Below are 26,555 nucleotides of genomic sequence, written 5' to 3'. Positions count from 1 at the left end.
TCTAGTCTTATGCCAGTGCAACACTGTTTTGCTTAGCTTTAGAGACTACCCACAATAGTCTAGCCCAAAGCCAGGACTAGCGGTTATGAAAGTAGGTAGTTCAAGGACTCCACGTGTGCTCTGTTTTAAAACATTGCTTTTCCTATTCTAGGTACTTTGCAGTGCCATATGAATTTAGAATCAGCTTATCAATTTCAACTTTTTTTAAAAAATAAACCTGCTGAGATTTTATTTGGATTCTGCTGGATCCATAGATAACGGTGAGAACTGCCGTCTTAACAGTATTGAGTCTTCTGATCTGTGAACATGCTCTCTCCACTGATTTTGATCTTTAATTTGATCAGCAATGCTTTGCAGTTTTAAGTGTACAGATCTTGTACATATTTTGTTAAATTTATCCCTAAGTATTTTGTATTTCTAAATACTACTGTCAATGAAACTGCATCTTAAATTTCAACCTTCTGTAGTCTCGTTCTGTCGCCAGGTTGGAGTGCAGTCGCATGATCTTGGCTCACTGCAACCTCCACCTCCCAGGTTCAAGCGATTCTCCTGCCTCAACTTCCCGAGTAGCTGGGACTACAGGCATGCGCCACCACGCCCGCTAACTTTTGTATTTTAGTAGAGACAGGGTTTCACCATGTTGGCCAGGATGGTCTTGATCTCTTTACCTTGTGATCCACCTACCTTGGCCTCCCAAAGCACTGGGATTACAGGCGTGAGCCACCGCGCCCAGCCAAATTTCAACTTTCAAGTGTTCACTGCTAGTTCCCAAAAAACCCTACTGATTTTTGCATACTGACCTTGTATCCTGTGACCATGCTAAATTACTAGAGGAAATTATAGTTCTGGTAACTTTTTTTTTTTTTTGAGACGGAGTCTTGCTCTGTCGCCCAGGCTGGAGTGCAGTGGCCAGATCTCAGCTCACTGCAAGCTCCGCCTCCCAAGTTTACGCAATTCTCCTGCCTCAGCCTCCTGAGTAGCTGGGACTATAGGCGCCCGCCACCTCGCCCGGCTAGATTTTTGTATTTTTTAGTAGAGACGGGGTTTCACCGTGTTAGCCAGGATGGTCTCGATCTCCTGACCTCGTGGTCCGCCCGTCTCGGCCTCCCAAAATGCTGGGATTACACTTGAGCCACCGCGCCCGGCCATCTTTTTAAAATAGATTCCTTAAGGTTTTCTATGAAAAGGATCATGTCAAATGCAAATTGTTTTTCTTCTTTTCCAATCTGTGTACTTTTGTTTCTTTTTCCTTTCCTTACTGCACCAGCTAGGACCTCCAACGGAAGATGAAAGAGGACATCACACTTTATTACTAATCTCAGAGGCAAGTTATTTGGTTTTCCACCATTACATGTTGATGTTACCTGTAGATTTTACACAGATGCCCCGCAGCAAGTTGAGGAAGTTGCCTTTTATTCCTAGTTTGGTGATAGTTTTTGGTACAAATGGTTGGTGGATTTTTCTGAAATGCTTACTGTATCTATTGAGATGATGAAATGGTTTTTATTCTTTATTTTGTGATATGATGAATTACATTGATTTTCTTTTTTTTTTTTTTTTTTTTGAGACGGAGTCTAGCTCTGTCGGCCAGGCTGGAGTGCAGTGGCCGGATCTCAGCTCACTGCAAGCTCCACCTCCCGGGTTTACGCCATTCTCCTGCCTCAGCCTCCCGCGCATCTGGGACTACAGGCGCCCGCCACCTCGCCCGGCTAGTTTTTTATGTATTTTTTAGTAGAGACGGGGTTTCACTGGGTTAGCCAGGATGGTCTCGATCTCCTGACCTCGTGATCTGCCCGTCTTGGCCTCCCAAAGTGCTGGGATTACAGGCTTGAGCCACCGCGCCCGGCCGAATTACATTGATTTTCTAATGGTAAATTAACCTTGTATATCTGGGATATATTCCAGTTGATCCTGATGTATCATCTTCTTACCAAATGCCATTTACTAATATTTTGATAAGGATGTTTAGATTTATATTGCATTTATAAAAGATATTGGAATGCCGAGTGTGGTAGCTCATGTCTGTAATCCCAGCACTTTGGGGGGCCAAGGCAGGCAGGCATATCACAAGGTCAGGAGTTCGAGACCAGCCTGGCCAATATGGTGAAACCCCATCGCTACTAAAAATACAAAAATTAGCCAGGTGTGGTGGGGCACACCTGTAGTCCCAGCTACTTGGGAGGCTGAGGCAGGAGAATCACTTGAACCCAGGAGGCAGAGTTTGCAGTGAGCCAAGATTACATCACTGCACTGCAGCCTGGGTAACAGAGCGAGATTCTGTCTCAAAAAAAAAAAAAAAAAAAAAAAAGGTTTTGGGGCTGGGCGTGGTGGCTCATGCCTGTAATCCCAGCATCTTGGGAGGTCAATGTGGGCGGATCATGAGGTCAGGAGATCAAGACCATCCTGGCTAATGTGGTGAAACCCCATCTCTACTAAAAATACAAAAAATGAGTCAGGCGTGGTGGCAGGCGCCTGTAGTTCTAGCTGCTCGGGAGGCTGAGGCAGGAGAATGGTGTGAACCCAGGAGGTGGAGCTTGCAGTGAGCCAAGATTGTACCACTGCACTCCAGCCTGGGCAACAGAGCGAGACTCTGTCTCAAAAAAAAAAAGATATTGGAATATTAGTCTGTATTTTTTTTTATGGTGGCTTTGGCAAGTCAATTTCAGAGTAATACCAGTCTCACAGAGTTTGGCTAGGATTATTATTACTTCTTCCTTAATTGTTTGATACAATTCACCAATGAAACCGTCTGAGCCTATTATTTTCTTTGTAGGAGGATTTTGATTATGAATTTCACATGAATTTCGTATCTTTAGTAGATATTGGGCTATTCAGACTTTTTTATTTCTTCTGGTGTCAGTTTCAGTAATATTCATCTTTCAAGAAATTTGTCTATTTCAAAGTAGTCAAATTCATTGGCCAACAAATGTGTTGTTTGTATCCTCCCTTATATTCTTTTAAATGTCTCTAGAATTCATAGTGGTGTCCCTCCATTCACTCCTGAAATTGGTTATTTGTTTCCACTGTGGGTTTGGGGTTTTTTTCTTCCTTCTTTCCTTTGTCTCCCTTTCACAAGTTTAGCTAGAAGTTTATTAATCTTATTGATCTTTTCAAAGAACCTAATTGACTTTCTCTATTGTTTGTTCTCTTTATTACTTCTTTTCTTTAGCCAAATCACTTTAAAGTGCCCACCAATTTACCCAAATCCCAGAAGTTTTAATGTATAGTTTAATTATTCAAATCAAAATATTTTATAATTTCTTTTGTGATTCCTTCTTTGATTCATGAGTTACTTGGAAGTGAGTTAATACCCAAATATTTAGGGCTTTTGAAAATTCTTTCTCTGGCTGGGAGTGGTGGCTCACATCTGTAATCCCAGCACTCTGCGAAGCCAAGGTGGGAGGACTGCTCGAGCTAAGGAGTTTGAGACCTGCCTGGGCAACACCGCAAGACCTCTTCTCTGCTAAAATAAAAAAAAAAAAAATTAGCCACACATGGTGGTGCATACCTATAGTCCCAGCTACTTGTGGTGCTGAGGTGGGAGAATCGCTTGAGCCCAGGAGGTCAAGGCTGCAGTGAGCCATGTTTGCACCACCGCACTCCAGCCTGGGTGACAGAGCAAGATCCGGTCTAAAAATAAACAAAATTATTTTTTATAATTTCTTTGTGGACAAAGAACATATTCTGCAAGATTCCAATCTTTGAAAATCTATTGAAACTTGTTCTATGTCTTTTTTTTTTTTTTTTTTTTTTGAGACGGAGTCTTGCTCCGTCGCCCAGGCTGGAGTGCAGTGGCACGATCTTGGCTCACTGCAAGCTCTGCCTCCTGGGTTCCCGCCATTCTCCTGCCTCAGCCTCCCGAGTAGCTGGGACCACAGGCGCCGTCACCATGCCCAGCTAATTATTTTTTTATATGTTTAGTAGAGACGGGGTTTCACTGTGTTAGCCAGGATGGTCTCGATCTCCTGACCTCGTGATCCACCCACCTCGGCCTCCCAAAGTGCTGGGACACAGGCGTGAGCCACCGCGCCCGGCCAGTTTTTGTATTTTTACTAGAGACGGGGTTTTCCCGTGTTGGTCAGGCTGGTCTCAAACTCCCGACCTCAGGTGATCCACCCGTCTCGGCCTCCCAAAGTGCTGGGATTACAAGCGTGAGCCACTGCGCCTGGCCCACTTGTTCTATATCTTATAGTCTGTCTTTCTGAACATTCTATGTGCATTTGAAAATAATGTGGGGTGGGAGGAGTGCGAAGATCAGAAAAAGTAACTATGGAGTACTATATGGGTGACGAAATGGTCTGTACACCAAACCCCCCAAACAGGTGTTTTCCTGTACTAATGAACCTGCATGTGTACCCCTTAATCCAAAATAAAAGAGAGAGTGATGGAGAAGGGGAGGGAAGAGGAAAGAAGGAAGGAAGGAGAGGGAGGGAACGAGGGAGGGAGGGACAGACTGTATTCTTCACATATTGAGTGTGGCCTTTTATGGATGCCAATTAAATAAAGTGGCTCATAATGTTGTTCAAGTCTCCTATATCCTTACCGATATTTTTGTCTACTTTTCTATCAACCATTGAGGGGGGTATTAAAATTGCCAAGTATGACTGTGTATCTACCCATATCTCCTTTAGCTCCTGCTGCATATACTTTGCTTCATATAGTTTGAAGCTTTGCTTTTAGGCATACTCACTACTACATTTTCCGGATCTACTGACCCTTCTGTTTATGAAGTGTCCCTCTTTGCCTTGAGTAATACAGTTGTTCCTAAGCATCTATGAGGAATTGGTCTCAGGATCCCCGCCAAATACCAAAATCCCAGAATTATCAAGTCTCATATAAAATGAAGTAGTATCTGCATATAACCTACATATATCCTCCCATATATTTTCAATCATGTCTGGATTAGTTATAATACTGAATACAATGTAAATACTATGTAAATAGTTACACTATACTGTTTTTAAATTTTTTTTTATTGTTGTACTGTTATCTTTTCTTGGTGGTGGGGTATTTTGTGTGTGTGCTTTTTTAAGTTTTCTATCTGCAATTGGTTGAATCTGCAGATGCAAAACTCACAGATATGGACCAACCATATTCCTCATCTTGAAGGGTACTGTCTGATATTAATATTGCCACTGCATGGCATATTGTTTTCCAGCTTTTTACTTTCAGTCTATTTGTGTCCTCGTATTTAGAATATGTCTCATGTGGACAGCATATACTTGCACTTAGCTTTTTTATTCACTCCCATATTCTTTGCCTTTTGATTAAGGTGCTGAATCCCTTTGCAGTGAATGTTATTATTGAGGCCTGCTATTCCTATTTGTCTCATATTATTATTATTATTTTAGTATTCCATTTTAACTCCTCTATTGGCTCTCTAGCTCTGTCTCTTTGAATTATATTTTAGTGGTTGCTCTAAAGATGGTAATATAATTTTTTCTGAGATAGGATCTGGCTCTATGGCCCAGGCTGGAGTGTATTGGCACCACCATGGCTCACCGCAACCTCCACCTCCCAGGCTCAAGCCATCCTCCCACTTCAGCCTCCCAAGTAGCTGGGACTACAGATGTGCACCACCATGCCTAGCTAGTTTTTTTTTAATTTTTTGTGGAGATGGGGTTTCACCATGTTGCCCAGGCTGGTCTCAGACTCCTGAGCTCAAGTGATCTGCCCACTTCAGCCTTCCAAATACTGAGTGTGGTAATAAACACTTTTAACTTACTACAATTGTATTACAATTGTACTACAATTGTATTAGGCCATTCTTGCATTGCTATAAAGAAATACCCGAGGCTGGGTAATTTATACAGAAAAGAGGTTTAACTGGTTCATGGTTCTGCAGGCTGTACAAGCATGGTACCAGCATTTGCAGGGGTTCTGGGAAGGCCTCAGGGAGCTTTTACTCATGGAGGCAAAGTAGGAGCAGACACATCATATGATTAAGCAGGAGCAAGAGGGCAGGGGGAGGTGCCACACACTTTTAAACAACCAGACCTCATGAGAATTCACTATCTTGAGGACAGCAGCAAGAGGGTGGTGCTAAACTACTCATAAGAAATCTATCCCCAAGGCTGGGCATGGTGGTTCATGCCTGTAATCTCAGCACTTTGGGAGGTCGAGGCAGGCAGATCACCTGAGGTCAGCGGTTCGAGACCAGCCTGGCCAACATGGTGAAACCCCGTCTCTACCAAATATACAAAACTTAGCAGGGCATGGTGGCACACACCTGTAATCCCAGCTACTCAAAAGGCCGAGGCAGGAGAATCGCTTGAACCTGGGACGGTGAGGTTGGACTGAGCTGAGATCGAGCCAATGCACTCCAGCCTGGGCGAAAGAGCTAGACTCTGCTTCAGAAAAAAAAAAAAAGAAAAAGAAAGAAATCCACTCCCATGATCTAGTCCCACCACGCCTATCTCCAACACTGGGGATTACATTTCAACATGAAATTTGGGTGGGGACAAATATCCAAACTATATCAACAATCTACTTAAATGTTAATTTTGAGTTACACTAGAAAAGGAACTCGGCAATAATATATTTCCACTTAACTTTCCCAACTCATAGTGTTGTATATTAGATCTATAGATATGATAAACCTATCAATAAAGTGTTTTTACTTTAAATATTGATGTGTCTTTTAAAGAGATTACAAGAAAGAAAATGAAAAATAAATTAGTATTTTATACTTATTGATATCTACTATTTTTAGTGCTCTTCATTCCTTCCTATATATCCTTTAGCATTTTCCCCCCCATACCCCTACCCCTTTAGTATTTCTTTTAATACAGGTCCCCTGGTAACAAATTTTCTCAGATTCTTGTTCCCCTGGAAATGTCTTTACAACACTTTCGTTTCTGAAGGACAGTTTTGCTAGATATAAAATACTTGGTGTACTTTTTTCTTCAGCACTTTGAATGTGTCATTTCAATATATTCAGCTTTTATACTGTCTGATGAGAAGTCAGCTTTTAATCTTATCATTTTTCTGTATGTAACATCATTTTTCTCTGGGTGCTTTCAAGATTTTGTCTTTATCTTTGGCTTTCATTAGGAGTTGTTTCCTCTGTGTTCATCCTGCTCTTGGTTTATTAAGCTTCTTAGATCTGCACATGAATGCTTTTCACCACATCTGGGAAGCTTTTAACTATTACTGTGTCAAATGTTTAGGTATTTCCTTTCTATTCGTCTTCTTGGATTCCAATTTCACATATACTGGACAATCTCATATTATCCCACAAGTCACTGAGAGTTCTGTTCATTTCTGTTCAAATTTTTTCTATGATTTTTGGATTGGGTAATTTCTACTAATTTATATTTCAGTTTACTGGTTCTTTCTATTGCCATACCTACTGTTATGTTGATACCATGTAGCCAATAAAATTTTTTTCACTTATTTTACTTTTCAGCTTAGAGTTTCCATTTTTGTAGTTTCCATTTCTCTGTAAAGATTTCCTGTCTAGGGCTGGGTGTGGTGGCTCATGCCTGTAATTCCAGCACTTTGGGAACCAGGCGGTCGGGGGGAGCAGGGGATCACTTGAGCCTAGGAGTTTGAGACCAGCCTGGGCAAAACAGTGAGACCCTATCTCTACAAGAAAGTTAAACAGTGAGCTGAGTATGGCAGAGTGTGCCTGTAGTCACGGCTGCTTCAGAAGCTGAGAGGGAGGATTGCTTGAGCCCAGGAAGGCTGCAGTGAGCTGTTATGGCACCCACTGCACTGTGGTCTGGGTGACAGAGCAAGACCCTGACTAATAAAAGATTTTCTGTCTGTGCATTCACTAACCCTGTATTTTCTCTTAATTCTGATACATTTCCCTTTCATTCTCTGAACATATTTTTAATAGCTTTTTAAAAAAAATTGTTTCAAAAACTAACAAAATTTGTCGTTTTAACCATTTCATGATAGCTGTTTAAATTTGCTGTCGGCTAAAGCCAGCATCTGGTTCCTCCCGGTGCTACTGACTGCCTTAGTTCCTAAGGTCTCACTTTCCCTGTTCTCTCCATGTGCAGTAATGATGGCTAAAAACAATACTGCTGATAATACGTTGCGGCAACACTGCATTCTAATGGGTTAGGTGCTCTGTTTTACAGGAGAGAGCTATGTGCTGCAGTTTGACTAGATTCACACACAAACTGATCTCTGCTCTGTTCTTATGGCTTATCATTTTTTATTTATTTTTTTGAGACAGAGTCTCGCTCTGTCTCCCAGGCTGGAGTGCAATGGCACGATCTCGGCTCATTGCAACCTCCGCATCCCAGGTTCAAGCAATTCTCCTGCCTCAGCCTCCTGAGTAGCTGGGATTACAGCGCCCGCCACCACGCCTGACGAATTTTTGTATTTTTAGTAGAGGTGGGGTTTAGCCACGTTGGCCAGGCTGGTCTGGAACTCCTGGCCTCAAATAATTGCCTGCCTCAGCCTCCCCAAGTGTTGGGATTACAGGTGTGAGCCACCACGCCCGGCCTTTTTTTTTTTTTTTTAAGCTCATCAGCTATCGTTAGTATTAGTGTATTTTATGTGTGGTCCATGACAATTCTTCTTCCATTGTGGCCCAGGGAAAAGACTGGACACCCCTAAATAATCCCTAAGATGCTGAGAGACCTACCACAGTTCCTTGGATGATACTGACACAAATGGGAATTCAGAAAAGAAAGAACTTAGCAGGCACTCGGATGAACAGCTGTACAAGGCCACAGGATGGGTCGCGGAAGTGGGACTCGAAGGGTGGAGCACGGCTGGCTAGGGAGTGCACTCTGGGGGGCGACAGCATGAGCGAATCCAGTGTGGGAGATAATCTCACAGCCTGGTGGCAGGGGAGGTGCAGAGGGCAGACCCAATGAGAACAGGGAGGCTGGGCTGGTACAAGAAATAAGTGGAGATCAGATTGGAAGAGGACGGTGAGGACAGTGGTTACCAAGGGACTTGCCATTCAGGAAAAGTTCACCGGGGGAATTACTGGGTCAGGGAGAATCCAGGTATAGCAGAGCAGGGTGTTAGCAGCAAAGACACGAGAAAAAAAAAAAATAGGCCACTGAAGAAAGGACTCATTAACAGAAAGACTGGGAGTGGAGCCTAGCGCCAGAGACAATGTAAGCTAGGAACCTCTTGTTAGAAACGACTCCCAGACCGGGTTGAGAAAGAGAAGTGGGGAGGATGGGAGAGAACAAGGGACGGGGGGAGAGAAATACCTTCCTGGTGTAGAGAAAGAATTTGGAAACTACCAAGGAATCCTGAAAAGAGGGGTCAGCTGAGTCCCTGCTGACTTGATTTCTCTTTCTACGGTGACCTCAGAGAGGTAGAGACGTGATGGGAAGACGGGAAGCAAATAAGACGAGTTCAGTGCAGAAAGACCCAGCCACAGGGTGGGGCTTCTTATAACATTTCCAGCCTCCAACTCCAGAAAAACCGTGGAAACACCAAAGCGGCAGAGCTGAGTTAAGCCATGTGGCATGGAGAAGAAACAGAAGGTGACAGAGACACACACGGTATCACTGAAGGCTCTTCTAGGCGTCTCCAAGGTTGACAGCCGGCACAGAGGACAATTTGTTCCACTACACTTGGCCACATTCTTGGGCCTCCTAGATGCCAAATGCCACTAGCTTTACAACAGCTCTCTGCTGACTAAAAGCTTTTATAAGCCAAATGAAGTTACTTCCAGTTTACATTAAATGTGTACTTCTTGGCTGGAGAAATTTGTCACTGTTAATCATTTACTTTTGTACAAAACAACCTTTATTTCTATGACATGATTAATAATTCTTCTAATGTCATAACTACCCAAATATATATCAAAACCACAAGGACACACACATTCCACAAGTTTGAGCAAATCTTCTCCATGTGATTTCTGTGGGACAGGGGACCCGTCGCACCCAGGCTGGTTGGACAATGATCTTATTATTTCAGTAAAGCACGTCACAGCACCAGGAAGCCCAGCTCTCCAGCATCCTCACAAGTTTCTGAGCACTAATGACACATGGCACTGTGGTTAGACTGCCACCTCTGCATACCAACCACGGGCCAGTCACTTTACATTCTTTCTGGTCAGCGGGACAACTCAGAACATGGAGCAATTATCATCCCAAGTGTGTGGATGAGGAATCCTGAGGCTCAGAAGGTGCATGGTATGCCCTGGTGACACAGCCAAGGTGACACATGGCTACACTATGGCTTTCTAACCAAGGTTCAGCCTCCCTTTCTTCCTTACTAACAGTGCTCAGTTGCATTAGGGGTGGCCATATGCCCAGCTGAAGAACACATTTCCAAAGCTGCTTAAACCCCCGTGACCAAGTAACTGGGTCCTGACCGGGGAGGTGCTGGGGAAGCTCCCTGACAAAGAGCCAGAGCCAGCGCATCCTTCCCTGGTTCAGACCTGGAACACCATCACAGAGGTGCCACCTGGTGCACGCCAAGACGGAGTCACTTGCTAAGGGTGGCAGAGAGAGAGAGAAGGTGCCTATTCCTGATGAAACTGTGAACTGCCGTGCCACCACAGCCCGCTCATCTCCAGCATCCTTCTCATTCTACCACTGGGGGTTAGGCCTCTGCGGTGGGATCTGCTACCGGCAGCTCGATTTAGTGCTTCTGACACCTGGGGCCGCTGCGGAGCCTACACAGCCAGGCTCGTTGCTGGGAGAGGGTACAGAGGGGAGAAGAATTTCCTGCCGTTTCCCACAGTACAGGAAAGTCATCAAGAACTCTTACGAAAAAAAAAAGGCATCCACTAACAAATAAGTCAATTACAGAAGATTACAAATTGTAAAAATTTAACTATGAAAATAATCTCCCTTCTAAATACAATACTACAAAATAACTATATCTAAGATGGGGCGGAGCACAGAGCTCACGCCTGTAATCCCAACACTTCGGTAGGCCAGGGCGGGAGGATCACTTGAGGCCAGAAGTTTCAGACCAGGCCGAGAAACACAGCAAGACTCCATCTCTACTGACAAGAACAAACTAAAACAAAACCAAAAAAATAAGCAAGAAAAGAAATCTAAAATGAGTAAAACCTAATATATAAAAAATTGCATGATGAATGCAGTTTCAATTCAAGAGCTATGAATTTCTGGCCAGTAAATTTTAAGGCCAAAATAAAGAGACGCTGGGTAGTGACTATGATAATGGATGTGGCATTTTTTTGTTGTTGTTAATTTTGAAATTCATCATAACCCTATTAAAAGTAATTCTAAAAGAGAACATTGTTAAATGTCATAAAACATTCAATTTCCTTGTTGGTTTTTCCCCTATTTAGATCCTTGTTGGTTTTCTCTATTTACATCCACAAATGGTTTGGCAATGACAGAAACAGTTTAAATGAAGCCCCCACAGAGAACTGCATGCAGACTGGAGACCCAGAACTCACAGACCCAGAACTCTCCCAGGACCCCAACCATCAAGCCAGGCAAAGCTGGGGTTCCAGGCAACAAAAACCACCAATCCTGACTGTACACAAGTTCCCGCCTAGATCTCTACAACCACTTGACAGCAAATAATCTCAGCAGTAAATCGTTTGGTGTGACACAACAAGCATTAAGTGAACAATATTTATGATCTCCAATATTTTTCATGTTACAGCCCACATAAAAAATGCTAAGATTGCCGGGCGCGGTGGCTCAAGCCTGTAATCCCAGCACTTTGGGAGGCCGAGACGGGCGGATCACGAGGTCAGGAGATCGAAACCATCCTGGCTAACACGGTGAAACCCCATCTCTACTAAAAATACAAAAAAACTAGCCGGGTGAGGTGGCGGCGCCTGTAGTCCCAGCTACTCGGGAGGCTGAGGCAGGAGAATGGCATGAACCCGGGAGGCGGAGCTTACAGTGAGCTGAGATCTGGCCACTGCACTCCAGCCCGGGCCACACAGCGAGACTCCATCTCAAAAAAAAAAAAAAAATGCTAAGATCTATACTGCACACTGGGATAGAAGAGAAGGTTGCTGGCAGTGGAGGGCAAAGAGCTGCAGGGACCAACACCACAGCACATGAGTAGCCAGTAATTCCTAGAGTCCACCTAGGGCCTGCGCCACTCACAGAGGTAAGTCATTCAGGGAGCAGAGAAAAGGTATTTCCTCAACAGCTCCCCCTCCCCCTTTTTTGGGGGAACAGAGTCTAGCTCTGTCGCCCAGGCTGGAGTGCAGTGGCGCGATCTTGGCTCACTGCAACCTCTGCCTCCCGAGTTCAAGTGATTCTTGTGCCTCAGCCTCCTGAGTAGCTGGGACTACAAGCGTGTGCCACCACACCTAGCTAATTTTTAATAGAGACGGGTTTCACCACATTGGCCAGAGTGGTCTTGAACACCTGACCTCAGATGATCCACCCCCCTCAGCCTCCCAAAGTGGGCTTTGTATTCTTAATTGCAGCAATGGATGTGTGTGATAATAGAAAGTGGTAATGGTTCTCCAGTTTTAAGTACCAGAAAGCTCTCATTTTGGCGGTGAGTGGGGAGGCTCTTATTAAGTGCCTGAGGCTGGACCCGCTTTCCTGTTAAAACGGGCTTTTGGCCTGGCGTGGTGGCTCACGCCTGTAATTCCAGCACTTTGGAAGGCTGAGGCAGGTGGATCTTGTGAGGTCAGGAGTTCGATAACAACCTGGCCAACATGATGAAACCCGTCTGTACTAAAAATACAAAAATTAAGCCAGGCGTGGTGGCTCATGCTTTTAATCCCAGCACTTTGGAAGGCCGAGGCAGGTGGATCACGAGGTCAGGAGTGCAAGACCAGACTGGCCAAGATGGTGAAACCCTGTCTCTACTAAAAATACAAAAATTAGCCCAGCATGGTGGCAGGCGCCTGTAACCCCAGCTACTCAGGAGGCTGAAGCAGGAGAACTGCTTGAACCCGGGACACGGAGGTTGCGGTGAGTCCAGATGGTGCCACTGCACTCCAGCCTGGCCGACAGAGCAAAACTCTGTCTCAAAAACAAAAACAAAGCCAACTATTAAACTGACAGCTGCTTCTAGTTTTTAGTAGTAGTAGTGATAATATTCTTTGTTGGCAGGTTGGAAGTATAAATTCAATTGAATGATTTTTAAAAACCCACTTGGCAATACAAGAACGGTAAAAATGCTCTCAACATTTACCCTAGTAATTCCATTCCTAAAATGTATTCTGAGGAAATCAGTGATATCCATAAGAATGTATGTAGAAGAATGTTCATGACCAGCTCTTTACAATAAATTATGGGACATCTATCTGAACAATGGAATACAATGCAGATGTTAAAAATCATATTTCAGGGCCGGGTGTGTTGGCTCAGGCCTGTAATCTCAGCACTTTGGGAGGCCAAGGCAGGTGAATCACCTGAGAGGTCAGGAGTTCAAGACCAGCCTGGCCAACATGGTGAAACCCCATCTCTACAAAAATACAAAAATTAGCCACACATGATGGCAGGTGTCTGTAATTCCAGCTACTCAGGAGGCTGATGGGGGAGAATCGCTTGAACCCAAGAGGGGGAGGTTGCAGTGAGCCAGATCGTGCCACTGCACTCCAGCCTGGGCAACACAGCGCGACTCCATCTCAAAAAAAAAAAAAAATTTAAAAAGACTATATAATGGAATGAAAATGTTTATGACGTAATGCTTGTCTCTGTGCTTGTCTGTCAGGAGTTTTTGAGAGCTTGCACAGTTCTGGGTCTCAGAAAGTGGCGACTAGAACAAAGTCACTGTCTCATAGGCCTTAAAATCTACACAGGGAGACACACAACTACTTAACAGCAGATTCTGATAAACACTGGGGGAGAAAATTATGGTGTCATGGGAGAGAACAGAGGGACCTAATTTTGACTGGGGGCTCAGAAAAGGCTTTTCTGAATCACAGACCCAAAGATGAGCCCTGAGGGAGAAGTGGGCCTGGTCCTGCAGAGGGGCCAGCACTGGGCAGCCTGAGAGACAGGCAGAGTGGGCAGGGCCAGGGCAGGCAGGGCCAGGGTGGTCAGCACCAGGGTGGGTCGGGCCAGGGTGGGCCTGCCAGGAGGTGGGATCCTGCGGCTACAGGTGGGCCCTGCCTGCCAGCTCCCGGGCGCCATCCCGAGGCCAGAGAAAAGGTTTCCAGAAGGGAAATGACAGAATCTTCCCGTTTCAGAATGAGGGGGGCCAGCCATGGTGGCCCACGTTTGTAGTCCCAGCTACTTGGGTGGATTGCTTGAGCCCAGGAGTTCGAGGCTGCAGTAAGCCATGATCATGCCACTGCACTCCAGCCTGGGCGACAAAGCAAGACCCTGTCTCAAAAAACAAAACAAAACAAATCAGACTGAGGAGGGCACCGTGCAGGGAAAGTCGGAGAAAGACGCAGGAGGGGCAGCCAGGAGCCACCAAGATCCCAGGAGCAAAGGTGGAGACTGGACGGGGGGGCAGGAGAGGCCAGTGCATGAGGTGCTTCGGAGGAGAACTGACTGGGGTGATCTGATGGGCCACAAGGCCTCAATTCTGTTACACAAAATGTATGTGTGTGGTCCATTATATAGTTTAATATATAATTCCATCCTTTTTTTTTTAATTAAAAAAATAGACAGGGTCTTGCTATGTTGCCCAGGCTGGCCTTGAACTTACAAACTCAAGTAATCCTCCTGCCTCAGCCTACCAGAGTGTTGAGGTTACGGGTGTGAGTCACTGCAACCCACCTATTACATCTCTCTCTTTTTTTTCAGTCTCTGTAGAGACTGTCAAAAATTGCCAGTGCTGACTACATTTCAAGTTGTCATGGTGGGGTATTGGAAAGTTTCCAATTAGCAGTAATTGCACCTTGGATAAACCTCATTGACTGTGACACTGCCACTGTGCAAAGCTTTTTATCTATTTTTGTAATTAGACAAAAGTTGTCCAGTTTTATACCAGCACGTTAACAGCAGTCTTACTGGGATGCCGAGGCGGGCGGATCACCTGAGGTTGGAGTTCTAGACCAGCCTGACCATCATGGAGAAACCCCGTATCTACTAAAAACAGCCGGCCACGGTGGCGCATGCCTGTAATCCCAGCTCCTCGGGAGACTGAGGCACGGCGGATCGCTTGAACCCGGGAGGCGGAGGTTGCAATGAGCTGAGATCGCCCCACTGTACTCCAGCCTAAGAACAGAGCGAGATTCCATCTCAAGAAAACAAAAACAAAAACAAACAAAAACTAGGAGCTTAAGGTTGGGGGGAGGGATTATGACACAGAGGGGTATGCTTTGCTTGTAGGGGGGTTTATGACACAGAGGGGTATGCTTTGCTTGTGTTTTGTGAAAGTAATTTAAAACCCTACATTAAAAAGGTATGTGGTGTGCCTTATGGAAGAGCCAAAACTAACGTGAAAGTCACTAAGAAAAAGAAAAGGGAAAAAGGCAAGGACCTGCTACACCCAAAAGCCATTGTAATACAATTTCCTGTTACATGACCGACATTCCTAAACTTAAGTGTTTCTTTCTTCCTTCTCCTCTTATTAATATGTTCAGTAACACCAAAGGTGGTTCCCTTTCAAGAGGAAGGGAGAAAGAGGAAATGTACATGTTATCTAAATTCCTTTTATCTTTTTCATTAGCAAATATCTTTATTACAATGAAGCAATCCTGTGGCAGGACCTTGCCACCAAGACAAAGGGCTGGGAGATTAGTGTTAACCATTTCTCTATAGCTTTCTTGGTGATGCGTGTTGTGAGAATTAAGTCAAATAAAATCCCGAGGAGATCTGCATTTCTGGTTAGCATCTTTTCCAGGGTCTGACAACTGGGGTGAGGGTTTTGGCTGGACTAGTACACAGAACCTTCACTGGTCAGCAAGCACTGAGGAGCACATGCCCTGCAGTGTGGGAGGCCTTGTGGGCACAGAGGGATAAACTCCAAGATCCAGGCCCCCAGAGACACTGCCTCAGACAGGGAAAGCAAGACTGGGGCACGACAATCTGACAACACAATGCCCAATGCATAGAGCATCCTTGGGGTTAGAAATAAATTTCTGAGGCCGGGCGAGGCGGCTCACACCTGTAATCCCAGCACTTCAGGAGGCTGAGGTGAGTGGATCCCCTGAGGTCAGGAGTTCAAGACCAGCCTGACCAACATAGTGAAACCCCATCTCTACTAAAAATACAAAATTAGCTGGGCGTGGTGCCGCATGCCTGTAATCCCAACTACTTGGGAGGCTGAGGCAGGAGAATCGCTTGAATCTGGAAGGCGGAGGTTGCAGTGAGCGCAACCTCAGATAGCGCCAATGCATTCCAGCCTGGGCAATAAGAACGAAACTCCATCTCAAAAAAAAAAAAAAAATAAGAAAGAAAGAAATTTCTGGCCGGGCATGGTGGCCCATGCCTGTAATCCCAGTACTTTGGGAGGTTGAGGCGGGTGTATCACTTCTGACTAGGAGTTCGAGACCACCCTGGGCAACATGGTGAAACCCCATCTCTACAAAAAATAGAAAAATTAGCTTGTGGTCTCAGTTACTTGGGAGGTTGAGGCAGAGAATTGCTTGAGCCCAGGAGGCCAAGGCTACAGTGAGCCAGGCTACTGCACTAGCCTGGGCGACAGACGTTGTCTCAAAAAAAAGAAAAGAAAAAGAAAAAGAAATGTCTTTGCTATGGAAGTTTGAATAGGAGCAGCTCGTATCCAGGTGGAAGAGCCTGTGTAAAAAGGCATCTGAGTGGAATCACAGCAGACGCTAGAATCCAGATAGCTGGTGACACTTCCAGGCAACAAAATCATGCGTCAGAGAGCCCCAAAGCAAGCAGGCGGGAAGAGCTGTCTGGAGGCCATGCCGTGTGGCTGAGACATTGCAGAGAGCTCCTCTGTAGAGGGGAGCATGTGGGGAGGATAAGACCAGGGCCTGGGAGGCCCTGGAAGCTGCAGCAGAGCCAAGGCGGGAGTCAGGCTGGCCAGCTGCCAGGGATGTGGCAGGCAGCCATGTATGGATGCCCGGGGAATGAGAGGAGAGGAGAGGGACCCTGAGAAACCCCATGCCCCACAGACATGAGGGAAAAGAGAAGCAACCCCTATGAGGATGGAAATGAGAAAAGAATTCTTATCTGAGGAATCTGGAGTCCTTTTAAATTACTGGGCCCAGAGAAACATTAAACTGAGAGAACAATCACATTCTACTTCCCCCTTGAGGCATGTATTCACTTTTTTTTTTTTTTTTTGGGTGGAGTCTCACTCTGTTGCCCAGGCTGGAGTGCAGTGGCGAGATCTCGGCTCACTGCAAGCTCCACCTCCTGGGTTCACACCATTTTCCTGCCTCAGCCTCCCGAGTAGCTGGGACTACAGGCACCTGCCACCACGCCCAATTTTTTTGGCTAATTTTTCTGTATTTTTAGTAGAGATGGGGTTTCACGGTGTTAGCGAGGATGGTCTTGATCTCCTGACCTCACGATCTGCCCGTCTCGGGCTCCCAAAGTGCTGGGATTACAGGCGTGAGCCAGCGCGCCTGGCCACGTGTTCACTTTTTGAAACTGCCTGCTGTTGCCACAAGTGGCTATAAATTAACCTAATAATGCCACACTGGACACTATAACCCACACCCTACAGCTTGACGATGTATAGCCAATCACTAAATCAATGTTATTTGTGTAAGCCAATGAGAATTCCTCACAAACAACTTTGTTTCAGCCCACTCCCTGCCCCCTTTTTGCCTTTATTTATATTTATTTGTTTGTTTTTTGAGATGAGACCTCACTCTGTCACCCAGGCTGGAGTAAAAATTCACCTGTAACTGCGGCTCATCACAGTGTGTGTCCAAGGCAACCTGAATCTATGCTCCAGGGTTGCAGTCCTCAACTTGGCCCAAATAAACTCTCTACTTCTATTAATTTTGCCTCAGCCTCTTCCGTTTAGGTTGAAATATCCACAGAACTTAAAAAGGCAGCAGCAGCTATCCAGCGATGAGCTAGCAATGCATACACTGGACACCAAAGATGGAGAGCGAAATGGCCACTCTGCGGGAGTGCTGAACTCCTTCCTCAGACCTGCCGCTCGTTCTGGATGTGTGAAGGGTACATCTGACAAGGACCCTGCACGCAGGTCAGGAAAGGCACCGGTAGGCAGGGGAGAGCTTGAGTCACCTGCCTGACACATTTTCATGCCCTCAGCCAGTTTCTTCTAAAACACTGGGCCAACTAGAACCCATCTCCCCCTGCTGTGCTGTTCTGAGCAGATGACACATGGCAAACGCTTAGGACAGTGTCACACACAGGGCCTCCGCCAACACCAGTCCTCATTCCTGTGAGACCCCACGTGCCCCAGAGGGTCTCACCCCTTTGCAGTGCTATCTAGGTTGGCAAAGGCCTGGGTCTGCACTTGTGTGGTGAGTGGAGAAGGCTTGCTTTTTCTGCACGTTTTGGCTTGAGAATGTGAAGAATTCAATCCCTTTTCTTATTAAGCAGATCGCCCCTGATTCACTGAGAGGCTGGCGTGGCCGCTGTTCTCAGGAAGCCTGCCTCTCAGTGCACATCCTCACCACTGGCTGTCTTCTTTACGCCTTTCCTTATTTGGTCTAATATAATCAGTTTATCCGTTTGTTTGTTTATTTACATTTCTTCCCTACCCTCATTCCATTGAAGTTTTAAATCACTTAAACATGATAAAGTGGGGGAAAGAACTGGATTAATCAGGATTAGGAAATTACAGCCGACACAATATTCAGGACCAGGACAATGAATCAACGCTGAGCCACAGACTGGGCACCCCTCAGCAGATCAGAGGAAGGGTGGACAGGCAGGATACAGGCCGGCCACGAGAAAAAGCACATGCCAGTTTCTCAAGGAAAGCAGAACCCTTTCCTAGTCCTCGCATCCAAAGAAAGTCCTCCCAGAGGGCACCACGTGGCAAAGTGCTTTGCTATTCTGAGGGGTCCAGGGGCCATGGGCCTCCCCTGGGAGTTACTGAATTGGAACCTCATTCTCACAGGACTCAGAGGCACCATCCTGAGTGCCATAATTAAGAGCAGGGAGTGCAGTGAGCTGATGACACCCCCCTACCCACACCATGCAGATGCTCCACTGCAATTGGACAGAGAAAGCAAGTCCCAGGCTTTCGTGGAACAGAAATGTTTTGCATACTTAAATGCAAATTTAAATGGTCACTTATGCCAATAACTATCCGACGCTCAAAATATGATACCCATAACGAAAAGACTTACCTTTCCGATTCCTTAAATCTATATTTAAAGAGCAGCTCCTCCCATAAGAAATATTAATCTAGTGGCCTAGTTTTTATTCTACAGGAATTTTCTTAAGTCTTCAGTAATTTATGTGCAAAAGATTAATAAACATATCATTTGACATACACGTTATAACCTTACACAGAAAATACCCTAAAGTTTTTTACTTTTTCCAGAAATTTCCATGTTAAAGTATTTTAATTAAAAATATACTCAAACATGCTAGTTACATGGGTGGGTTTAATACGTGAAAATTCACTATGCTGTGTGCTTAGAAATTGTGTACTTTTTTTAAAGTAAATTTTACTTTAATAAAAAGTTAAGGCTGGGTGTGGTGGCTTGAACTTATAATCCTAGCACTGTGGGAGGTTAAGGCAGGCAGATTGCTTGAGTCCAGAAGTTCCAGACCAGCCTGGGTAACATAGCGAGATACCATCTCCAGAAAAAAATTTGAAAACTGGCCAGACGTGGTGGCACGTCTGTAGTCCCAGCTACTTGGGAGGCTGAGGTAGGAGGATCGCTTGAGCCCAGAAGGTCGAGGCTTCAGTGAGCAGTGACCTCACCACTGCACTTCAACCTGGGCAACAGAGCAAAACCCTCTTAAACAAAACAGTAGGAGTGGCTGGGCGTGCGCGGTAACTCATGCCTGTAATCCCAGCACTTTGGGAGGCCAAGGCGGGCAGATCACGAGGTCAGGAGATTGAGATCATCCTGGCTAACACGGTGAAACCCCATCTCTACTAAAAATACAAAAAATTAGCCGGGCATGGTGGCGGGCGCCTGTAGTCCCAGCTACTCGGGAGGCTGAGGCAGGATAATCGCTTGAACCCCGGAGGCAGAAGTTGCAGTGAGCCCATACCGTGCCACTGCACTCCAGCCTGGGTGACAGAGTGAGACTCCACCTCAAAAACCAAAACCAAAAACAAAAACAAAAAACAGTAGGAGTGAAAGGGAGAAAAGCTGCAACAATAGGAACTCTCAGACAGACATGGTGATACACGCCTGTAATCCCAGCACCTTGGGAGGCTGAAGCAGGCAGATCACTTGAGGTCAGGAGTTTGAGACCAGCCTAGCCAACATGATGAAACCCCATCTCTGCTAAAAATACAAAAATTAGCCAGGCGTGGTGTCGTGTGCCTGTAACCCAGCTACATGGAGGCTGAGGCAGGAGAATTGCTTGAACCCAGGAGCCGAGGCTGCAGTGAGCCAAGATGACGCCACTGCACTCCAGCCTGGGCGACAGAGCAAGACACCATCTTAAAAAAAAAGAACTCTATTATACTGAATTCAGATCATCTTTTTAACAAACAGACACATACAACTCCAAAGGTACTGTTATCTTTTTCTCTCTTATTATTTGGGTTCACATGATGACTTTCCTACCTGAATTTTCTGAAAGCAAATGCATTTTTTATCCAGACCAAGAAATGGGAGTTGGAGGGGAAAGGTGGAGGCACAGCTGTTTTAAGTTATAAAGTAACACCACACACCAAACTGACTGAATTATTTCAAGGGCATTAAATATGGTAAATGGAGGCCTTTCTGCTAGCAATTAACATAAATTAAATGCTGATGGAAACTTCATCGGTGTCATGATCCTTACTTTTATTGTATTTGTGTGTTTCTGTATTGCAAACAGCCCTGGCTTTATTACTTCTTGCACTATAATTATCACTAATGGATTTTACCTAATAAGATCCCACCTGCATTTGGGATTATTTGCTTGACTTGTTTCTTTTTCTCACAGCTGAAACACAACTGCAAAGAACACAGGGGCTCCGCTTGCCTCCTTTGTCTGCAAGTGATTTACAGGAGATTTTAAGCTCTGCTGTTGGCCCGAAAGTTTCTCTGCAATCTTACTCCAGATTTCCCCAGGACTGCTGCTTTCCTACTTTCAAAACTGCTGGGTTCTGTACATCAAGGGATGGTGCTTGGCAGCATATTTAACTTCATGCTTTCACAATGAGAATGGCTGTGGCTTTGCTGTCAGCTTCACTGCTGAAACACTCTGCACCACATTACTCACAACCCTGTGCTTTATCAAAGCAGCTCAACGTAACAACGCTCACTATATACAAGTTAATCCCAGTATGGCCCAAAGTATCGAGGAAGCCCCCTACAAAACAGCAGGATTCATTTCACAAACATCTCCTCTGAGAAATGTAAGGTCTACGGTAATAAACTACAAGAGGATGGAGATTGGTTTTGGAAATAACAAATAACACTGTTAGCCTTTTCCTGCGACTGCAACGCCAGGAGTATGTAATTAGGTTATTTCTAAGAAACCAGCAGTGCTTGGGCCATTCTAACATGCTTTGAGCATGAAATCTTACTACTCTTCCAAGGCACCAAAAATACTTAGCTTATTTCTGCTTCATGCAACTATAATTTTTAAGATGACAGATTGTAATAAAGCACTAGCTTTCATGAATCATTTCATAATGCAATTATGTTTTTACCTGTTACATTTCACTAATTACATTTTTACCTGGTTGGACACTAGTTCCATTTTATATGGTCCTGTCCCTGAACTTGGATTTTATTCAGGTGTATGAACGGCTAAGAGATCATAAATGTATGGCTATGAGGTGTAGGGGTGTGTGTGTGTGTGTGTGTGTGTGTGTGTGTGTTTGTGTGTTTTAAATAGAGATAGGGTCTCGCTCCGTTAACCAGGCTTGGAGTGCAGTGGCTATCACAGCTCACCGCAGCCTCAAACTCCTAGGCTCAAGCGATCCCGCCTGCCTCAGCATCCCAAGTAGTTGGGACTACAGGTGCACACCACCACGTCCAGCGTTTTATTTTTTGTAGAGACAGGGAGTCTCGCTATATTGTCCAGGCTGGTCTCAAACTCCTGGCCTCAAGTGATCTTCTTGTCTGGCCTCCCAAAGTGCTGGGATTACAGGTGTGAGTCACCACACTCATTGCTGTAAGTTGTGTATTAACGTACAAACTGGTGCCACCTCCACTAATGTATCCTTTAATCCTAAACAACTAAAACGTGAGACTGTGTTGCCACAATTCTGACGATTTCTCAAGCTTTTTCTTTCTAGTTTTTTCTCATTTCCTGAACATGTTAATACTTACACCCCCTGTAACAGCACATACACTATTTTTTTAAATAGGAGAAAACTGAGTCAGAGAATACCCAATGCATGTTGCTCAACCCTCCCATTTCTAGAAGAAAAAAAAAATGCACAAACCAAAACAAGAAAAGGGAAGCCAGTCTCTTTACACGACAGCTCAGAATAACCCGAATAAACACCAAAAAAAAGGGGCTAAGCATGAAAGCCCTTTTCATCTCCACAAGAACGGAACAGAAAAATACACGTTACAATTTCAGGAGACCTCAGCAACTTCTGGATCTCGCCTGAAAAGGAAAAGCAGCTCAAAAGACCCTTTCAGAGAGAGAAGGTAGAGAACCTTCCATTGTGAGTTCAATTATGTGTTAAAAGGGCCTTGGATTTTTAACCTAGAAACACTTGTATAAGTAGTAACCAATTCAAAGCCTTCAAGTAGTTGCCAGACCATTCTGACTGCCCCAGCTGTCCCACAGCTGCCTCTGCACACGGCCTTGTGGAGGCCTGTACCCACCTGGTCGCATCCTGCGTTCACCAGTTCCTGCAGCATTTGCCGGTTCACTTCTGCAGCTGCAGAGGTGCCTGATTCATTAGCAAAAGGCAACAAGGAATATCTGATTTCCCTCAAGGCTTTCTGATAAGGTCCGAACTTTGGGGTGGCTCTCATCTGCTGCTGCTGTCTGGAGGCATCTTTGCTCCCCAGGACTTTGGCATCCAGGGAAGTGTCACTGTTTGGGCCCACGGGTAGCCCCTGAGCCGAAGACTTGGATGGCTGCTTTAACCCCTCACGGATCTCCTGCAGTCGCTGCCGGCTATTTCCAGAATAAGTTGTGGCAGGAAAAGTCTTTGGCCTCATTGTTAGTCCAGTTTCCTTTTACCATAAATACAATCTTCTTAAAGTGTTTTATTATTTTTTTAAAAAAAACTGTCAATAGTATCAGTTTGTTGTAAACATACTTTCAAAATAATTTCCTTTTGAAAATGTTCTTTCCTTCAATTTTTGTAGTTCCTATGGAGAACCTAAAATTTTCCAAAGTCTTCATTTTGAAGATCATCACTCTCTGAAAAAGAAAATAAATGGGAGAGAAATGTTCATTTGTCGTTTTCACACAATGTTAATGCTATTTTTCAGAAACGAACAGTGATCGCGGAAATATACCACTTGGAAAGAAAAGAAAGAACGCATCACCTCTCAGAAATGACAAAAATACTGTTCAACCATGGTTAGAGCACATGACATCTAGGGCTGTCCCAAAATGTTTCCTGTAATACGTAATCTGCAACAAAGTAAATCGCTATAAATATTCAACTCAGGGCAAGAACAGTAGTATCAACAACTGACAGCTCATTTAAAACATTTCATTATAATAAAATTTTATTTTGAAACCCACAGCTTGAGGAGTATTTAGAGTTAAATGTTCTACATGGGATCTTGGATTTCTGGCTTGTTCCTAATAACCAATCAACTCCTTGTCCTTCATCCCATGGCTTTACTAACCTCTCCCTTCACATGAGATGTGGTCCTTCCATATCTTTTTAGAAAACTTTCTGAACTTCTCCTTATAAAACCCTCCCAATTTCCTAAAAGACACCCCAAAGTCTGTCACGTTCAAAGAGTCCTATGTTGCAAATGTTTCAACTGCAGTTTTCACACACACATCATGAGACTTTGAAGGTAACTACTTCCTTGATTTTTTACAAGGTGGCCACTTACCAGCATTTGGACCTAAATAGTAAAATTAAAATTTCTTTCTTGTAGCAACTGATACTGACATGGAAGGGGACTGGTAACAGCATGTAGGAAACTTCTCAGAGTGCACTATGGCCACACGAACGTCCAATGATCATGTGGATAAGAGTTATGAGTCCAGAACTACGACTTCAGCATGGAAATGGCCTTGTTATGCGGAATGTGATGTCACAAAGGCACTTTCCAAGAGTAAATTCTACCTACTCCAGGCCTAGTGCACGGCCTACTCTGCTGTTCTTTGATTCAGAAAGCAAAATCCAGCCCAAGTTGATCTGAGTTGACCTCAGCAGCCAGCACAGGTCACTTGTCACAAGGCTGCGTGACCCTGGACCAGTCCCTTGGCCTCCCTCAGCCCCACACTCCCTGCTATGTAATAGGGACGGATGCTTAGGACAGTGGTGAGCACCGGGTCAGATGACAAGGGTACCAGCTCCTGCGGTACTTGGGACACACAACACCCTCCCTATTCTTCACCCCGTGGCGACTGTTTATCTAACCAGCTGCCCTAGCTCAGGCAAGGTGCCCGCTGGTGGGAAAGGCAGAGCCAGCACCCCACACCGTGCCAAAGCCCTTAGTGGCTGCCCCTTCCCTCACCCAATCCCCTTACTCCATAGAACTCAATAAGCAGATTTCGAAGGATAATCATTTTGAGTTCTAATAAAATGAAGAACAACTGATCCAAAAAGAATACCCTTTAAACGGGGATGGGCAGAGGGATCTGGATGCTCAGCTTACGTAAGGAACTTTGTAACTGTAAACCGTGACCCAGCTTCACAGACTTTTTCAAGCGGATAAAAAAAAAAGGATAGCTAACATTCACCCACCCTTACTACGTGTCAGGTGCAGCTCAAAGAGTTAATCTACATAGATCTATCACACAACCATACGCAATAGCAAACACTAAGAGATGACATTTGAATTACTAGTCCTTGCTTAGATGGGAAGGGGATTGTAAGCATTTTAACTATCCCCTTTCTCAATGTAATTGTGAGAAGATTCCATTTAGAAGGTAAAAGAGAGACTAAACAAATTTCTCAACATGAAATCTCTATTTTAATACACAATATAATATGGTAAAGTCACTAAAATGACTGTGTTAAGACTGTGCAGATATCGAGCTATTAGATCCAGGTACAGCCCAGATCCCCTGGGGCCTGTACTGGCCACATACCAGAAGCCTAGAGCTCTGCTTAATTGGTGTAAAATGGGGCATATTGCAGCCACACTCATTTCAGTGACTTTGTGCTCTAAGCATCTGTTTTGAAATACCTAACTTTGTAAAACCATAGCTTCACATTCCAACAAAAACGGAGAGGTTCTCAACGTGATGCCAAGCAGTATGCAGGATGCTAGGAGTGACTCGGTATGGCCGGGAAGAGGCAGAAGAGTTCTTTCTTTTCCTATAGGAATTCACACAAATCACTTTGTTTCCAATCTTTAGTTTTCTTCCCTTTCTTTGAAAACTAAAATAGAGAAAACACAGCCATACTATCTTCACAAGAACGATCAATGCAAGAGAGGGCCTGACAATATGCGGAGAGTTTCTTCACGTCCAGAACATTCACTCGGCCATCTACTCATCTAGCCCATCCACTCTCTTATCTACCCTACAAACATTTATTAAATACCTACTCAAGGCCGGGCGCAGTGGCTCACGCCTGTAACCCCAGCCACTTGGGGAGGCCAAGGCGGGCGGATCACCTGAGGTCAGGAGTTTGAGACCAGCCTGGCCCACATATAGTGAAACCCTGTCTCTACTAACTAAAAATAAAAAAATTAGCCAGGCATGGTGGCAGATGCATCACTTGAACCAGGGAGGCAGGGGTTGCAGTGAGCCGAGATCGCACCATTGCACTCCAGCCTGGGCAACAAGAGCGAAACTCCGTCTCAAAAAAAATAAATAAATAAACAAAAACAAAAAAAACTTACTGAATCTCAGGCACTGATAGGATAAATGAAAACAAAATCTCGGCTTCAGCAAGTTTACTGTCAAGTGAATGCTGGGGTGAGGCAGGCAAATAAACAGCTTCAAAAAAAGAGAGATACCTGGAGAATAAAAAAGAAAGAGCTCTAAGGTAGAAATAATTAGACCTGAGTGTCAGGAGGAATGGAAATCCAGCTAGAGGGAACAGCATATGCAAAGAAGCCTTTAGGCTCCACCTACCACGTTCAGGTCTGTGCAGTTCAGGCTCTTCCTGGAGATACAGGAGGTCAAAGGACTGGGGGGTAGGGGGAGGCGGGAAGGGTTGGGGGGGCCTGTGGGATGAAACCACAGAAGTCCCCAGAGGCTCAATTCGCGGCCATGTTGAGTCTGGACTCAGTGCAGAGGATGGGCAGCCACTGTCTATGGTTCAGCTAACAAGTGACACGGCCTGAGTGGAAGGTGGGCTAGAACGGACAAGTGCAGCACTTCCTGGGTGAGGAGCAGCAGCCCCGGGGAACAAGGGGAAGGGGTTTCAGGTCTGGAATGAAAGGCACAGATGCGGGGTGGTGGGGAGGGGATGCTGGCATCTGCGTATGGGGCATTTGCCCAGCCAATGGCCTGCCTGCTCAGCCATGAAATGGAGCTACCAGGTGAGTGGATGGCTGAAGGCCCTCCCGGCTCACTCACATTCCT

General features: G+C 45.0%; 1 protein-coding gene and 1 non-coding gene across 6 annotated transcripts in view; both read right to left on the bottom strand.

Moving 5' to 3' along the window:
- LATS2 (large tumor suppressor kinase 2) overlaps positions 1 to 26,555 on the bottom strand; it is a 96,830-nt gene that overhangs the window by 57,041 nt on the left and 13,234 nt on the right. For 2 of the 5 annotated variants that reach the window (XM_045377417.2, XM_045377419.3), the window contains exon 2: positions 22,703 to 23,249. The exons of 1 other annotated variant lie outside the window; for it this stretch is intronic. In XM_045377417.2, the coding sequence (XP_045233352.2) occupies positions 22,703 to 23,044 (342 nt within the window). In that variant the 5' untranslated portion in view covers positions 23,045 to 23,249. Of the gene's footprint in view, positions 1 to 3,508; positions 3,631 to 22,702; positions 23,250 to 23,377; positions 23,466 to 26,555 lie in introns of all 5 variants that reach the window. 2 more of the 5 variants (XM_065533047.1, XM_074021625.1) reach the window with 2 other exon arrangements.
- LOC123569932 (U4 spliceosomal RNA) lies at positions 14,643 to 14,781 on the bottom strand. Its single transcript, XR_006693804.1, has one exon. It is a non-coding gene; the product is annotated as a U4 spliceosomal RNA (small nuclear RNA).

The sequence above is a fragment of the Macaca fascicularis genome, chromosome 17 (genome assembly GCF_037993035.2).
Source record: "Macaca fascicularis isolate 582-1 chromosome 17, T2T-MFA8v1.1".
Taxonomy (NCBI): Eukaryota; Metazoa; Chordata; class Mammalia; order Primates; family Cercopithecidae; genus Macaca; species Macaca fascicularis.
The sequence above is the reverse complement of the archived record's forward strand: the minus strand, read 5'-3'. Positions and strand labels throughout refer to the sequence as shown.